This window comes from Saimiri boliviensis, chromosome 14 (assembly GCF_048565385.1).
Source record: "Saimiri boliviensis isolate mSaiBol1 chromosome 14, mSaiBol1.pri, whole genome shotgun sequence".
NCBI lineage: Eukaryota > Metazoa > Chordata > Mammalia > Primates > Cebidae > Saimiri > Saimiri boliviensis.
This window is the reverse complement of record NC_133462.1, coordinates 31,719,760-31,733,058: the sequence shown is the minus strand read 5'-3', so window position 1 is coordinate 31,733,058 and position 13,299 is coordinate 31,719,760. Positions and strand designations below refer to the sequence as shown.

Below are 13,299 nucleotides of genomic sequence, written 5' to 3'. Positions count from 1 at the left end.
CACAAATATTCCTATAAGATACAGGTGTGGTTAGGGACTTTTCTAGAACAGGTATGCCCTACAAACTCCACGGACACTGACTGTTTTGGTCCCATTAACAAGTAGACCACTGAAAAGGGAGGAGGTGACATTTTAGCTTCCCCAGGTAAACGTGATTTTCATGCTAACACTCATCTTATGGAGTGGATGTTAAGTCTCTTGCTCAAGGTCACTCAGTGAGTGGCAGCATGGGGATAAATCTGGTCCATTTGGCATCAGAGGTCATGCCTTATCCTACCACAGAAGTCATTTTCAGAGTGAGTCTTATCCCTAGGCACATGAGATGACCTGGGAGCCACTCCAGAGTGAGTAGATGAGACTTTGACAGGGGTGCCTAAATTTTTAAATGTAATACTGTTGCCAGGAAATCCATTCACTCATACAAAAAGTTAAAGGCACAGTGACAAGCATCGGGGACGTGTTGCTGCTACACATACCCTTCCTCTGCCCTGTTTTTATCATTCCTGTGACTTTGTAACAATTCTTTTAAAAAGTTACAAAGAAAATAAAAGATTTCTCCCTCTTTCTTTTTTTTTTTAATTTTTTTTTTTTTTTTTTTTTTTTGAGACGGAGTTTCGCTCTTGTTACCCAGGCTGGAGTGCAATGGCGCGATCTTGGCTCACCACAGCCTCTGCCTCCTGGGTTCAGGCAGTTCTCCTGCCTCAGCCTCCTGAGTAGCTGGGATTAGAGGCACGCGCCACCACGCCCAGCTAATTTTTTGTATTTTTAGTAGAGATAGGGTTTCACCACGTTGACCAAGATGGTCTCGATCTCTTGACCTCGTGATCCACCCGCCTCGGCCTCCCAAAGTGCTGGGATTACAGGCTTGAGCCACCGCGCCCAGCCGATTTCTCCCTCTTTCTAAAGGTAAACACTTTTACTCTTTGGGTACCCTTTCTAGCCTGGCGACAGAGTGAGATTGTCTCAAAAAAGCAAAAAACAAAACCCACACTGTTTCCAAAGCATCTGCATCGTGTGTTTAATTTTCATAAGTCATGTATGAGAATTCTAGGTCCACTAAATAATTAGCAGCCCTTAGTAGTGTCAGTTTTGGTTCCAGCCTTCCTTATGGGTATGCTGTGGCATATTCCTGAGATTTTAATTCACATTTCCCAGTGACTAATGGCGTTGAACCATTCGTGCCTTCATGTACCTATTTGACATGGCTGTATATTCTTTGGTGAAGTGTCTGTTCAAATAATCTGCCTATTAATTTTTCCTTGGGTTGTTTGCCTTCTTATTGTAGGATTTTGAGTGTTCTTCATAGATTTTTGTGCACAAGTCAGATGTGTGATTTACATGTCTTTTTCCTAGACTCAGAAGTTTCTTTCCTAGAGAAAACATTTTGAATTGTTTTGAGGTAATACTTACCAATTTTACTTTTTTATGAATTATGTTTACATTGCCATATATAGGAACTCTTTGCTTAACTGGAGTTTATGGAGATTTTCTCCTACATTTTCTGTTAAAACTTTTATAGTTTTAGATTTTACATGTAATTCTATGATCAAAATTTATTTAGTTACATTTTGTATGGGGTGTGAACTATGGTTTGACTTTTTTTTTTTTTTTTTTTTTTTTTAAATAGATATCCAATTGTTCCATACAATTATTTTGGAAAGAGTATCCTTTTTGCATTAACTTGACTTGCTGGTTTGTAGATCACTCAATTGTTTACATTTGGGTGCATATATTTCTGGATTTTCTATTCTGTTTCATGCTGGCCCAACACCACACTGCCCTGGTCACTGTAGCATTACAGTATGTCTTTAAAGGAATAATGGGAATCCTTCAACTATATTTTTTTCCAAATAATTTTTGGCTATTTTGCATCCTTTGTGTTTTTACATAAATTTTATGATCAGTGTGTCTATTTCTACAGATAGTCCTGATAGGATTTTAATTGAGATTTCTGTGAATCTATAGATCAATCTGAGGAGACTTAACAATGATATTGATTCTTCCAGTTCGTGAACATAGTATACCCTGCCTTTATTTTATTCGTGGATTTCTTTCTTTCTTTCTTTTTTTTTTTTTTTTTGTGAGATGGAGTTTCTCTCTCGTTACCCAGGCTGGAGTGCAGTGGCACAATCTTGGCTCACCGCAGCCTCTGCCAACTACAGGCAGGTGCCACCAAGCCCAACTAATTTTTGTATTTTTAGTAGAGATGGGGTTTCACCATGTTAACCAGGATGTTCTTGAACTCCTGACCTCAGGTGATCCACCCACCTCAGCCTCCCAAAGTGCTAGGATTACAGGTGTGAGCCACCGTGCCTGGTTGTCACTGAGAGACTCTAACAGTCCACATGAGGCTATGTTCTTGCTCCTGTGTTCCTGTCTTTAATCTATCATTAAGTAATAATGGCACACACATGCTTGGGGCTGACCATGTGTCTGGGAGCATTGTTATAAACACTGTACTCATATTTTTTTGTTTTGAGATGGAGTCTCGCTCTGTTGCCCAGGCTGGAGTGCAGTGGCATGATCTCAGCTTACTGCAACCTCTGCCTCCAGGGTTCAAGCAATTCTCCTGCCTCAGCCTTCTGAGTAGCTGGGACTACAGACATATGCTGCCATGACCGGCTAATTTTTTGTATTTTAGTAGAGATGGGGTTTCACTGTGTTGCCCAGGTTCCTGAGCTCAGGCCATCTACCTGCCTCTGCCTCCCAAAGTGCTAGGATTACAAACATAAGCCACAGTGCCTGGCCAACACTTTGCTCATTTTAACTCACTTAATTTTCATGGTAACCTTGTTATTACCCCCAGTTTTCAGGTGAGAAAACTGAGACACAGAGAGGTAAAGAGACTGGCTCAAATTCCCATCGCCGGTTGAGAGCTGAACCATGCAGCCTGCACCTGGAGTCCCTGTTCTTCACCAGGCTGCTGTCAGAGCCACCATCAGAGCTCCCACTCCTGTCCCAGATCTGACCCTTGCAGTGCAGGCAGCACATTGTGGAGAAATCATGCCATTAGGAGCATCCCTGAGTAATGACTGTTGGGTATCAGTAGATAAGTAACCCAGCTCCCTCCCTGTGGATAGGATGACTCCCAGCTACTCGGGGGCTGAGACATGAGAATCGCTTGAATCTGGGAGGCGGAGGTTGCAGTGAGCCAAGATCACACCATTGCACTCCAGCATGGGTGACAGAGCAAGACTCCGTCTCAAAAAAAGAAAAAAAAAAAAAAAAAAAAAGCAGAATCCCATCCTTTTGCCCCCTTTCAGCGATGTTCTTGAGGTCCCCTTTATTGGTTTTGAAGTGGCTCATTTTTCTGGGGTAATACCCGAGGTTCATTGCCCCATGCCAAGGAAATCAAGGACATGGACACACACATGGAGTGAGTTTAAGAGCGGAGGTTTAATAGGAAGAAAGAGAAAAGGAGAAGAGTTCTCTCTCCTGTGAGAGAGGGAGCACCTGAATGGGAATTCCTGCCCACCCCGGAGTGCAAGTGCAGGGGATTTTATAAACTGGCTTGAGGAGGAGGTGTCTGATTTACATAGGGCCCCAAAATTGACTGGACCAGGTGTGACCTTTACAAAGCACGGGAGGAAGCTGGCTGCCCCATTGTAATCTTCTGTTATGCAAATGGACTTTCCACTTGGCCTGCACCATATTGTCTGCTCCCTACTGGGCATGTGGTTGTCGAGGGAAAGGGAGGATGGAGCCGCCATGTTGGACGTGCCTAGTCTCCAGGTTGCCCCTTTCCTATTGGCACAGCTGCCGGTATTCACCCTTGCAAGCTTCTAGGCTGCCTGTGTCTGCCGCTTGATTTCACAGGCTCCTCTTTGTTAGAAAAGAAAATGATTTGGGGACAGCTTTTCATTAAAAGGAAAATCTTACCAAGGACTCCCTTACCCTCACTTATGGCCTAGATAATTTCTTCTGAACTCCTACATCAGTTTGGGATAAGAAACATCTTTCCCCTCCACAGGGATGGTCTCTGCAGCATTTATTGTACAGGGAGTCCTTTCTCCATTGCTTGTTTTTGTCAGGTTTGTCAAAGGTCAGATAGTAGTAGGTGTGTGGTCTTATTTCTGGGCTCTTTATTCTAGTCCATTGGTCTTGTACAAGTACCATGCTGTTTTCGTTACTGTAGCCCTGTAGTGTAGTTTGAAGTCTGGTAGGCTGATGCCTCCAGCTTTGCTCTTTTTGCTTAGGATTACCTTGGCCATTTGGGCTCTTTTTTGGTCCCACATGAATTTTAAACTAGTTTTTTTCTAGTTTTGTGAAGAATGTCAATGGTAGTTTAACGGGAATGGCACTGAATTACAAATTGCTTTGGGCAGTATGGCTGGGCCAGATTTCATCACTACTGTGGATTGGCAGGGCACCTGGTTCCTGCTTTCTCCTGGACCCTGAGGGAAATTGTCCTATAGAAGAAAGAAGCAGAAAAGGACACACTTTCCAGGCCATTTTATTGCCCCTCCGGGAACTGGGTTTTTATACTCCTGGCATAGCTTCAGGGGCTGGTTCCTACCCAGGGCCATCTTTCATGTCACTTAGCTTTCTGCTCCAAGGTGACCTCTGGGGGAGTCCCTGCAGGATCACCGTGTTGAGAAGAGCCCCCTCCCTCCCTTTCTAGCTCACTTCAGTGTGGCAGTGTGGCTCTATGGCAACATCTTGTCACATGTGTATTTACACCTGGGTCCTGGTTACACCTGGAATATGTTTATACCTGGAATCATATGCAGATTGTCATGACTGGAGCTCAGCTGTGGCTAAGAGTATTTAGGGCATGTGGGGTCTGTCTGGTTCTTGTCTGAGATGCTGTTTGAGGTGGTCTTTTTCTCTTGCTGGTCACATCTGGGCCATGTTTGGAATGAGTCCAACGTCTGGGACCTACGGTCTCTTTATAAATGTTCTAAGACACTGGGCACAGTGGCTCAAGCCTGTAATCCCAGCACTTTGGGAGGCTGAGGCGGGTGGATCACAAGGTCAATAGATCGAGACCATCCTGGTCAACATGGTGAAACCCCATCTCTACTAAAAATACAAAAAAATAGCTGGGCATGGTGGCGCGTGCCTGTAATCCCAGCTACTCAGGAGGCTGAGACAGGAGAATTGCCTGAACCCAGGAGGCGGAGGTTGCGGTGAGCCGAGATCGCGCCATTGCACTCCAGCCTGGGTGACAAGAGTGAAACTCCGTCTCAAAAAAAAAAAAAAAAAAAAAAAAGTTCTAAGACATTATTTGAGTATTGTCTGAGACCGGCTTTACAGTACATTTAAGTCATGCCTGAGGAACATCTGGGACTAGACCTGGGCCACATCTGGGTCCTTAAAGGGACCATATTTAAATCCTACCTGGGGCCTGCCAAATGGTACATGCTGAGGTCATTTTAGATGGTCTTAAGTCCTTGTTCGAGTATATTGTATAATGCTGGGGCTGGTTATGTGTTTTGTGGCCATGTCAGGACATGCTAAGACATATTGGAGCCACGTCACATGTTCCAGGTTTGTCAGGAGATGGTGGACAGTGCCAGGAGAGCTGGGTCCCTGTAAAGGAATTCTGTAGTGTCGAGCTATGCTCAGGTGTTGCAGAACATGTTAGACTAAGTTGGAGCCATGTCAAGATGTACTCAAGTATGCCGTGCCGTGTTACGCTGTCCTTGCTGTACGGTGCTGCCACAGCCTGGTCTCCTCTCCTCTCTTCTCCCCCAACCTTTCTCCTTTCTCTGCCTTTGGCCCCCTTCCTGCTATGTGGGGGTCTGAGGGGAGAAGTGGAAACCTCTGGCTGGGAGCTTCCCCACACACACCTGAAGTCCCTCCTTTACCCGCCTCCATGGCCCCTGATTGTCCTCATTCATGTCAGCTGCCATTGTACCAATGGGCAAGGTCTTCTACAGCTTCCTAAAGCCCTGGCTGGGGGAGTATTTGCAGGTGGGAACAGAGTTGGGAAAAACATTGCGGGGGTGGGGCGCAGGGGAGGGAGATGCCCTTGCCCAGGACCCTTGGCTGCCCTGCCAGGTGACGGGCTCCTGCTGAGTGCTGCTGACAAGTGTAGCCGCCACCATCAGATGCTGACGCCCACCTTCCATTTCAGCATCCTGAAGCCCTGTATACAAACTTTCAGGCCGGGTGGGCTGGTTCACACCTGTAATCCCAGCACTTTGGGAGGCCAAGGTGAGTGGATCACCTGAGGTCAGGAGTTCAAGACTAGCCTGCTCAACATGGTGAAACCCCATCTCTACTAAAAAGACAAAAATTAGCTGGGTGTGGTGGCAGGCACCTGTAATCTGATACTCAGGAGGGTGAGGCAGGAGAATTGCTGGAACCCAGGAGGCAGAGATTGCAGTGAGCCGAGATCGTGCCATGGCACTCCAGTCCGGGAGAAAGGCAACAGCACAGTGCTGGTGACTGTTCCTTAGCTCCATGACTCATGCTGGCAACATCGCTGGCTCTGCTCCGCAGGCGGGGAGGGGAGGAGGTGTTCTGCCACCATTGCTTAGTTGGAATAGGAACGCAGGACAACATACAGGGCTTAATACCAGTCTGGCCATCAGGGGAAAAGTTGCAGGCTGTTTGGACAGAAAAGATCTGCCCTGCTGAGAGAATTGGTGACAATGTGTGAGGGGAGATGATGCCACTTAACACGTTTAGTAAATGAACTTCCCCCGCACTCCCTTCTTGTTATCCCTGAAATGTCATTTTGCAGGCATCGTCTGTGTTAGTTATTATGACAACCTTGTGAGACGGTGCTGCTGCAACGCCCGTTTACAGACATGAAGGCGCACAGCCCGGTGGTGAGGGGGCACAATGTGAGGCTGGCTGGGTGGTCTGGGTGCGTAGCCCAGCTCCACCAGCTGTGTAACTGTGGGTAGTCACTTCAATATTTTACAGACTTGATTTCTCATTTGGAAAATGATAAAATGGTTAATATACTTAAAAGACTTAAAACAGGCTCCACGACTCACGTTGGCAATGTCGATGGCCGCCATTCCTGCTCTAGGCTGCCTGCCAATCCCAGGCACACAGGAGGTCTGCAGCGAGCTGAGCCACTGGAAGAGCTTTCTCCTGTGTCCCTAGGACCCTGCCTGTTCATCAAGCTCTGGTTTTGCTCCCTGAGCCTAACAGGGATGGAACTGCCAGCAGGCGGGGTCTGTCCTTGCAGAGGGGGTGGGGATTTTGGCGGATGCACCCAACCTCACTGAGGCTGTAGGGCCAGCTGCCTGAATTCCTTGGCTGATTGAGCTGGCAGTGATAGTGGGGTGTGGGAGGGCTGGGGGCTCACCAAAACCTGGCCAGTGTCAGGAGCACTGTCTTCCCCACCGTCCTGCTCCGCAGCTCTGCTAGGAGCCCCATCCTTCAAGACTCCCCTCTCCCGAGTCCACCCCACAGGGCATTTCTGGACAGGATCCAGGAAGGGCCAGGAGGGGAGCCCTGGGTCTGTTGGGAGGAGCATCCTGGGTGTGGGAGGAGCAGCCAGGTGCTGATCCAATGACCTCCAGATATTTCCCCTCTGGGCCACCACATTATAAATGTCCCTGTATTAATATGGCATTGACCCTAATGAATAGGGGTAAGGCCGCATGGCAAAGGAAAATGATTTGGACTTGAGGCTCTTACAGACCTGAGTTCCTGCAAGCTGTGCAACTTGGGCTAGAGGCCTGCCCACTCTGAGACTCAGTTTGCTTTTATGTTAAATGGATGTCTTCCCTCCTCTGGATGTCATCACTCCGGTCTCTCCAACAGTCCCCAGGCCTCTGGCCTAGAGAGCTGATGGGAGGGTGCTGGGACAGCTTTGGGCATGGTGATGCAGGTGAGCATCTGATATAAGCAGGTGCAGTTTACGTACAGCACCTGGCACACAGTAGGTGTATTTTATGTGGAGTACCTATCGCATAGTAGGTACACTTTATGTGACATACCTGGCACACAGTAGGTACTCTTCATGTAGCATACTGGGCACACCGTAAGGCACACTTTAAATAGTGTACCTGGCACATAATATGTGAAGTATGTTGCCAGAGCAGTTTTGCTATATGTAGAGCACTCAACACACAGAAGAAGCATCTTATGTAGAACATCTGGCACACAGCAGGTATGGCTTATATAAAGGGCCAGGGACTCAAGATACAGGATTTGTGAAGGGCACCCAGCATACAGTAGACACTCTTTATCTGGAGCACCTGGCACACAGTAGGTACACCGTATGTAGAGTAGCCAGCACACAGTAGACCAGATTTATGTACAATACTTGACACAGAACAGGTCAGATGCGCTTTATGTAGGTCACCAGGTACACAGTAGACATGCTCAATGTACAGCACCTGACATACAGTAGGTATGCTTTATATACAGCACATGGCACAGAGTAGGCACGCTTTATATAAAGTACTCTGCACTAAGTAAGCTTACATTATGCAGAGCATGCTGCACACAGTAGGTGGACTTCATGTGGTGCACCTGGCACATAGTAGACAGAATTTATATATAGAGTACCTGGTACACAGTAGGTACACTTTATATAGTGAGACTGGCACACAGTAGTACTTTCTATACAGTCTTTTGCACAGAGTAGAGACAGGCACACAGCAAGCAGTTCAAGTGCTAGTTGCCATTCCCTTCCCTTCAGCCCCTCTTTTTGGGGCTCCCTCTTCTTAGGAGCTGCCTTCTGTCAACTTCTAAGGCCTCATCTGATATCCCATTTCCCAGATGGGGAGCCTGAGCCCAGGAGAGCCGCACTGCCCACAGTCAGAGCAAGGACAGGGCAGAACAAGGACTCCACTCAGGGCCCCTCGCTCTGCCCTCCCCTGCCTGGACCCATCCGGCCCCTCTCAGCCTCATCCTCTGTGCCTCTGCTCCGGCCTCCTAAGCTGAGCCCAGCCTCTGGGTTTGCTCCTCCAGCTGAGCTCTTTATCACCAAAATCTGACCGGTAATCGTCAGTGGGGCTGGGTTCTTTGTTCCTGCTTCCAGCAGTCAGTTCTCAACTCGGGCCCTGGGCTGTCTGGAGGCAGGGCTTGAACTCTTGCCAGGCTGTGAAGTCAGAGGTTAGATGCTTCCGTCTCTGACCTTCCTAAGTCTGCACCAAGAAATGGTGCCTGACATACTCCCCGCCCATATTTGGAGAGGAACCCGGATGATCTGGGACAGGGGTCTGCCTGGCCAGCTCAACTGGCTCCAAACTCTCATGATAAGTTCATGCTTTTATCTGAACACCCTTGTGGAAGGGCAGGATGGCTGTAAACTTAGGGTTCAGAGTCTCCTTTAACCACACCCCAACTTCTCCTCCAAACTGCCAAGAAGGTGCTGAGACCTGAGAATTCAGTGCTCGTGTAGGGGCACACTGAGCGGGTCCATCTGCACCCAGCTGGCCCAACCCCAGGGTTTGGGTGGCTGCCCACGCACGGAAGACACACCCAGGCGGTGGGGATTGGCTGGCCCAGCCCAGCCCAGCTTCCCAGGGCGTTCCCTAGATCAGAGGCCAGAGGCAAAGACTTTCCAGAGGAGAGGAGGTTGTGAGGAACAAGCTGCGCCTGACAGAGGTACCAGGCTGGAGGTGGTGGTACTGGAGGGTCCTGGCCTGGGATGGGGAGGGGCACCGCCCAAGGCTGGGGTGACTATAGGCTGTGGGCCTGGGAGAGTGGTGGCTTCTTGGTAACTGGACTCCTAAGGATTCAGGCTGAGCCTGCCTGGACTTGAATCAGCTCCTCTCTCTCTCCCTTTCTGTGTGGTTACCAGGTCACTGGAGGCCGCTCGGTTGTTGGTTTTCGTTGGGCCTTTCTGGACTTTAGATCTCAGCCCTTGTTTACCCAACCCTGAGCCCTCCTTGCCCTGCCCCCTGCATTTCCTGACCTGGCCCCTCTCCTCTGTCCCCTGAGCTCCCTGGGCCTCAGGACCTCACCCTCCAGCCCACCCCACTGCAGGATGTCACTGCTGAGCCTGTCCTGGCTGGGCCTCGGGCCAGTGGTAGCGTCCCCATGGCTGCTCCTGCCGCTGGTCGGGGCCTACTGGCTGCTGGCCCGTGTCTTGGCCTGGACCTACACCTTCTATGACAAGTGCCGCCGGCTCCAGTGTTTCCCGGAACCCCCAAAACGGAACTGGTTTTGGGGTCACCTGGGACTGGTGAGTGCGGAGGCAAAATGGGTCTGGGGTCTCAGGAGGGATGGACTTCCAGAGGGGCAGGAATGGGGCTCAGGGAGCTGAGTAATGAGGGTGGCTGAGGAGTGGGAGCTCATTCCTTTCCCTACTCACTCACTCATTCCTCTTCCCACTCACTCACTCACTCATTCCTCTCCTACTGATACCTCCCCCGCTCACTCATTCCTCTTCCTGCTCACTCACTCATTCCTCTCCCCATTCACTCACTCATTCATTTCCCCACCCACTCCTCTCCTCACTCACTTCTCTCTACCTACTACTTCCTTCCTCAGTGTACCCTCAAATGCTATTTTCTCCTGAAACACCCTCACAAACACACACAGCAAAAATGTGTGAGTGGCTATCTGGGCATCCCTTAGCATAGATGTAACCATCACAGGAGGTGACATCCCGACTTGCTTTCAGATCGGTCCTACAGAGGAGGGCTTGAAGAACATGACCCAGATATCGGCCACCTATTCCCCAGGCTTTAGGATATGGCTGGGTCCCATCATCCCCTTCGTCGTTTTATGCCACCCTGACATCATCCGGTCTATCACCAATGCCTCAGGTACCCATGCACAGCCTGTGGTGGTGGGTGCCAGGCTAACCTTCCGTGTGGTCCCTTTGGTACCCAGGGCCCTCCTTGAGTACCCAGTCCCCTCACTGAGATTTCCCTCTCAATGTCTTCTCCCTCCATTGCCATTTGCTCCCTGTCTTGGTGTCCTGGGCACCACTGGAACTCCAAGAGGCCTCACAACTGAGAGAGACCTCAGCAGCCAGAGAGTTGGTGACTTGCATAGTGACTAAGCATTCTGGGGTCAGAGCCATAGTTTCTGTGGGATGCTGCCCCCTCCTCTGCTCATCCTGGTCTGTCCAGGGAGAACAAAAAAGCCCTTTCTTGAGGGAAAGCCCATGCTTGAGGAGATGGGTCTAGACAGGAAGAGTTTTAGCTTCCTGGGGTTAGGAGTGGGCGAGAGAGATGGGAGTGACAACCCAGAGAACTGGGCGTCTGCTGGGGCAGGCTGGAAAGCTTCCTGGAGGAGTTGTTGGAGCTGGGTCTGAACTCTAGAGTAGGAGTTTTTGAAGTGTGGGGCAGGATGATGCAGTGGGCATCATTGGTATTTGGGGGCCCCTCCAGTCCTGACGTCAGCCATGTCCATCCCTCAGCCCAGAGCGGTAGGAGGACTTCTGGCTGGTGGAGAATCTGGGCTGCTGTTTGTGATGTCTGCCTATGATAGGTCAATTCCTTCTACTTCATCCTGATACTCGTCCACACCAAGTTTACTGCTCTCCTCCTACAGGTTTCAGGAATCTCCAATGGCAGATCCCACACCAGCCGGTTCATCTCCCCTTGCTCTCTGTTATTCTCCTTCCTGGACAGACCAGGATGAGCAGAGGAGGGGGCAGCATCCCACAGAAACTATGGCTCTGACCCCAGAATGCTTAGTCACTGTGCAAGTCACCAACTCTCTCTGGCTACTGAGGTCTCTCTCAGTTGTGAGTGATGGAAACTCAACTTCATGTGCTCTAAGCAAATAAAGAGAATCAAAGGAGTATAAAGTCAAGGCATGGTGGTCTTCAGGCATAGCTGGATCCAGATGTCAATGATCATCATCTGGAATCTGCTTCCTTTTCTTAATTTCACCATTTTTCTGCACCACTTTTCCTTTTAAGGCAGCTCTTTTCTTATGGTGTCAACTATGGGTCCCAGTAGCTCAGTTCTTGTCAGAAAGCTCACCTTTCCCCCAGAGGGTCCCACAAATAGCCTATGAGTTCTATATTATACCTGGCTATATCTGGCATGTTTTACCTGGGATCATATGGAGAGGTCGTCATGTGTGTGGCTCAGCTGTGGGCAAGGACACTTGCGGCATGCCCCAGACTTTCTGCTGCTTCTCTGACCTGTGACTTGAAATTGTCTTCTTTTTCTTGTCATGTCACGGCCATGTTTGTGGCTTGTCCAAGGTCTGGGACCCAGGGTCCTTTTGGAATTGCCAGAGTTATGATTTTAGTCTTCCTGAGCTAGGTCTCAGAATCTATTCCGATCACCCTTGAAGAAAAGTCTTGGTTATACCTGGGACATGTCCAGGACACTTTAGAAATCATATTTAAACCCCACCTGGGGCCTGTCTGTCAGGTCATGTCAGACTACCTCAGGTCCATGTTGGACAGTGTGTCGTTTAGGGATCACTGTTGGGTCATGTCACGGCATGTTAACTTACGTTGGGAACATGGCCCAGGTCCCAGGGCCATGTCAGGAGATGACAGAGGGTACTGGGGCAGACAGGTCCCTTTAAAGGTGTTTAAAGGCCCCTTTAAAGGTATTTTGTAGAGTGTGGAGCTGCGCTTGGGTGTTGCACATGCTGGGCCCTGTAGGAGACATGTCAGGGTGTGCTGGGGTGTGCTATGCCCCGTTAGCTTATGTCACTGCTCGACTGTGCTGCTGCGGCCTGGACTGGTCCTACTTCCTCTCTCCTCCCTTCTTCCTCTGCCCTCGGTCCCCTTCCTGCTATCCTGGGCATGGAGTGGGTAAAGTGCTGATGGGGGCCTCCCCCTACACCTGAACTTCCTCTCTTGCTCTCTACATGGCCTCTGATGGTCCTCATTCATGCCAGCTGCCATTGTGCCCAAGGATGAGCTCTTCATCAGGTTCCTGAAGCCCTGGCTGGGTGAGTGCCTGCAGGTGAAAGGGGCTGGGGACAACCTTGTTGGGGGTGGGGAAGGTACTGCTCTTGCCCACTGTCCTTGGCTACCCTGCTAGGAGAAGGGATACTGCTGACTGCTGCTGACAAGTGGAGCCACCGCCGTCGGATGCTGACGCCCGCCTTCCACTTCAACATCCTGAAACCCTACGTGAAGATCTTCAACGAGAGTGTGAACATCATGCTTGTGAGTCCCTTGAACCCTGGGTCCCACTGGAGTCTTGGGGTGGAGGGACCACGGACAGATCTGCTCTGAATTTTGGCTCTGCTGGGTGGCACTGGGCCACTGCTGTTCCTCTCTGAGCCTTGGTTTCCTTATCTGTAAAACAGGAAGAATAATCTCTACTTAAAAGGTGGTAGGATAATGCAAGAGTCATGTCCCTAGCACATAGCAGATAGTCAGAAGGTGTCAGTTTCTGTGTTTTTCTCATGGAAGCCATGTAAATGCAAGAGAGTAAAGATGAAGGTTGCACAGTC

General features: G+C 49.5%; 1 protein-coding gene and 1 long non-coding RNA gene across 4 annotated transcripts in view; one reads left to right on the top strand and one right to left on the bottom strand.

Moving 5' to 3' along the window:
• Positions 1-562: 562 nt before the first annotated feature.
• LOC141581019 (uncharacterized) overlaps positions 563-13,299 on the bottom strand; it is a 96,831-nt gene continuing 84,094 nt past the window's right edge. Inside the window, exon 4 of the long non-coding RNA XR_012513422.1 lies at positions 563-13,141. This is a non-coding gene — a long non-coding RNA (uncharacterized LOC141581019). The remainder of the gene's footprint in view (positions 13,142-13,299) is intronic.
• CYP4F12 (cytochrome P450 family 4 subfamily F member 12) overlaps positions 9,461-13,299 on the top strand; it is an 18,845-nt gene continuing 15,006 nt past the window's right edge. For 2 of the 3 annotated variants that reach the window (XM_003942245.4, XM_074384469.1), the window contains exons 1-4: positions 9,905-10,102; positions 10,544-10,688; positions 12,736-12,789; positions 12,882-13,009. In XM_003942245.4, coding sequence (XP_003942294.3) covers positions 9,905-10,102; positions 10,544-10,688; positions 12,736-12,789; positions 12,882-13,009 — 525 coding nt within the window. Of the gene's footprint in view, positions 9,523-9,903; positions 10,103-10,543; positions 10,689-12,735; positions 12,790-12,881; positions 13,010-13,299 lie in introns of those variants that run through there. The other variant, XM_074384468.1, reaches the window with a different exon arrangement.